The sequence below is a fragment of the Leucopleurus acutus genome (genome assembly GCF_964270905.1).
Source record: "Leucopleurus acutus genome assembly, chromosome: 8".
Classification (NCBI taxonomy): Eukaryota; Metazoa; Chordata; class Mammalia; order Artiodactyla; family Delphinidae; genus Leucopleurus; species Leucopleurus acutus.
In genome coordinates this window covers 62,474,358-62,475,889 of record NC_139151.1, presented here as the reverse complement: position 1 = coordinate 62,475,889, position 1,532 = coordinate 62,474,358, and the positions used below count along the sequence as shown (strand labels likewise).

At 38.3% G+C, this 1,532-nt stretch overlaps 1 protein-coding gene across 1 annotated transcript; it reads left to right on the top strand.

Moving 5' to 3' along the window:
- Positions 1 to 275: 275 nt before the first annotated feature.
- Positions 276 to 1,264, top strand: OR10A3 (olfactory receptor family 10 subfamily A member 3; the record flags this gene model as incomplete). The annotated part of the gene is given in 6 exon segments (XM_082844997.1): positions 276 to 344; positions 348 to 545; positions 548 to 701; positions 739 to 1,093; positions 1,095 to 1,158; positions 1,160 to 1,264. Coding segments are annotated over 6 exon segments (945 nt in total).
- Between the last annotated feature and the right edge of the window lie 268 nt (positions 1,265 to 1,532).

Sequence of the window (1,532 nt, the reverse complement as noted above, 5' to 3'; positions counted from 1 at the left end):
CCACCTGGCAAAAAAGTTGCCAGAGAACACCTGCTGTTATTTTGTACTTTTGAAACAAGATTTCTGAGCCAAAATTCTTCACTTCTTTATTTGTGTTTGAAAGATTCACTATTCCAGTAACTGGCCATTCTCAAAATTTTCAGGTTGATTTGTCAAAATGAACTCATCATTATGTCTTCTGTCAAGAATATCAGACTTGAACTCTCAGCTATTGGATTGTTACTTTATAATTTACATACATGGTCCATAAAAACAATATACACTCCACTACTGAAATGAAAAGGCAAAACCAAAGCTCTGTGGTTGAATTCATCCTCTCGGGCTTTTCTAATTTTCCTGAACTCTAAGGGCAGCTCTTTGGGGTTTTCTTGGTTGATTACCTGGTGACTCTGATGGGAAATGCCATCATTATAGTCATCATTTCCCTGGAACAGAGCTTATACGTTCCCATGTATTTGTTTCTCCTGAACTTGTCTGTGGTGCATGTGAGTTTCAGTGCAGTCATTATGCCTGAAATGCTGGTGGCCCTCTCCAATGAAAAAACAGTATGATCACCTTTGCAGGCTGTTTTGCACAGACGTATTTCATTCTTCTTTTTGGTGGGACCGAATGTTTTCTCCTGGGGGCAATGGCTTATGACCAATTTGCTGCAATCTGCCGTCCTCTGAGCTACCCAATGATTATGAACAAAACGGTTTTTAGTTATATTAGTTATAGTTATATTCTCATGGGTCTCAGGGATCATGGTGAAATTAGTTATATTCTCATGGGTCTCAGGGATCATGGTGGCTACTGTGCAGACCTCATGGGTTTTTAGTTTTCCCTTCTGTGGCCCCAATGAAATTAATCTTTTCTGTGAGACTCCCCCAAGGCTAGAGCTTGCATGTGCAGACATCCTTTTATTTGAAATCTATGCATTCACTGGCGCCGTTTTGATTGTTATGCTTCCTTTCTTGTTGATACTCCTGTCTTACATTCGAATCCTCTTTGCCATCCTGAAGATGTCATCAACCACTGGGAGGCAAAAGGCCTTTTCCACCTGTGCCTCCCATCTCATGTCTGTTACCCTCTTCTGTGACACAGCCAGTATGACACTTACAACCCAAATCTGGCTACTCCCCAGAAACCAAGAAGCTGATGTCCTTGTCTTACTCACTTCTTAACGCCTCTGCTGAATCCACTGATCTACAGTTTGAGAAACAGTGAGCTGAAAAGAGCTTTGATGAAATTATGGCTAAGAAAAGTAGATTTATATACATTGTGATTATGCTGAGAAGCTATGTGATATTTGGTCAATGCTGGACTGAACTTTATTTAAATTTAATAAATGGTAGAAACAGTTTGCATTTCTTGGTACGAATATGTTTGATTTTTTGAGTTCTACAAATCTGATAATATATTAGGGCATCTTTATATATTAATGTTTTTATTCTTTTTTCATAGATGCATAATATTCCTTAATATTAGGTATAACACAGTTTCTTCAAAAAATTGTTTATTGGTGGCCATATGGGTATGTGTTAACTTTTTGT